Source organism: Setaria viridis, chromosome 5 (assembly GCF_005286985.2).
Source record: "Setaria viridis chromosome 5, Setaria_viridis_v4.0, whole genome shotgun sequence".
Taxonomy (NCBI): domain Eukaryota; kingdom Viridiplantae; phylum Streptophyta; class Magnoliopsida; order Poales; family Poaceae; genus Setaria; species Setaria viridis.
In genome coordinates this window covers 38,847,363-38,848,624 of record NC_048267.2, presented here as the reverse complement: position 1 = coordinate 38,848,624, position 1,262 = coordinate 38,847,363, and the positions used below count along the sequence as shown (strand labels likewise).

The 1,262-nt window shown below is 51.2% G+C and overlaps 1 protein-coding gene across 1 annotated transcript; it reads left to right on the top strand.

The window, feature by feature from the left end:
* Window positions 1–416: 416 nt before the first annotated feature.
* Window positions 417–965, top strand: LOC140222909 (putative UDP-rhamnose:rhamnosyltransferase 1). Its single transcript, XM_072294028.1, has one exon. It carries the CDS (start codon window positions 645–647, stop codon window positions 963–965), a length of 321 nt encoding a protein of 106 aa, XP_072150129.1. The 5' UTR covers window positions 417–644.
* The last annotated feature ends 297 nt before the right edge of the window (window positions 966–1,262 follow it).

Sequence of the window (1,262 nt, the reverse complement as noted above, 5' to 3'; positions counted from 1 at the left end):
AACTGTATTATTTTTACAAAACTAAGCATCACGGATAATGATCAGTACATGTAACATCTCTCTCCTCCGCTCATGCTGTTTTGAAAAAAATTGATGCGAAGTTTGTTTTGTGAGAAATTTTAGAGTGCTTGAAAAAATGAGAGAAATAGAGAATGTCTGAATCCGTCCATCTCTCTGGCAAAAGAGCGCTAATCCCGTCCAGTGCACCGGAGCGATGGATGTTTCGTCATCGTGATGCGTTGAGCTAGATGGAGAGAAACACGATCCGGAGTGCAAACTGCAAAGCCGCTGAGTTTAGCGTTCCGGCAAGGACGGCAAACACATCTGACAAGAGAAAATGCTATCCACGCGCTGCTGAACTCAGCCACTCATCAGGGTGACCACCAAACAAGGGGGGATGCCTAGCATGTTTTGGAGACTTGGAGGTGCCTGTGACCAGGCAAGAAGACACACGAGAGCTGCGACCAAACAAGGTGCAAACAACCTCCCATAAACTGTCGCAGCACGACATCGGACGCCAAGGGAAATCTTTTGCACGCATGCAAACGATCCATTGCCCATAGAGGTAGATAGGCGACACTGCAGTAGGGCTCCGATCCAGGCGGCTAACCTCGACAGCGGCATCCTCCGATCCTCGCCTCGCCATGGACGCTGCCGGGTCGTCGCGGTCCCCCTCGCGGCCGCTGCGCATCGTGATCTGCCCGTGGCTGGCGTTCGGCCACATGCTCCCGTACCTGGAGCTCGCCGAGCGCCTGGCCTCGCGCGGCCACCACGTCTCCTTCGTCTCCACGCCGCGCAACCTCGCGCGCCTCCCGCCGCGGCGGCACGTCATCGACCTCGTCGCGCTCTCGCTCCCGCGCGTCGAGGGCCTCCCCGACGGCGCCGAGTCCACCAACGACGTCCCCGGCGACCGGCAACCTCAACAGTCCTACACGCTAGTTTCTCCTTGCGAGTTCTGTGCCTGATATTCGTATGGAAAGGACGCGATCATGTGAGTGTCGGTTTTGGGTTTTCTTGGGCTACATATTGCCTTAGGAGCATGATATATCTAAAGAAGTAAATGTAGTGTGGTTGTGTTGTTGAATAAAATAATTTATCATTCAAACGTGGTTCCGTTACACGTTCATGCAACATTCATACACTTTTTCCTTTTTCAACCAATTTATGATTAACTTATGAAAATTGAATGATATATCATAGTCGATATACAAACAATACTTGGGGACACATGCCATAAACTCATAATTTTCTTGGAGAAAAAA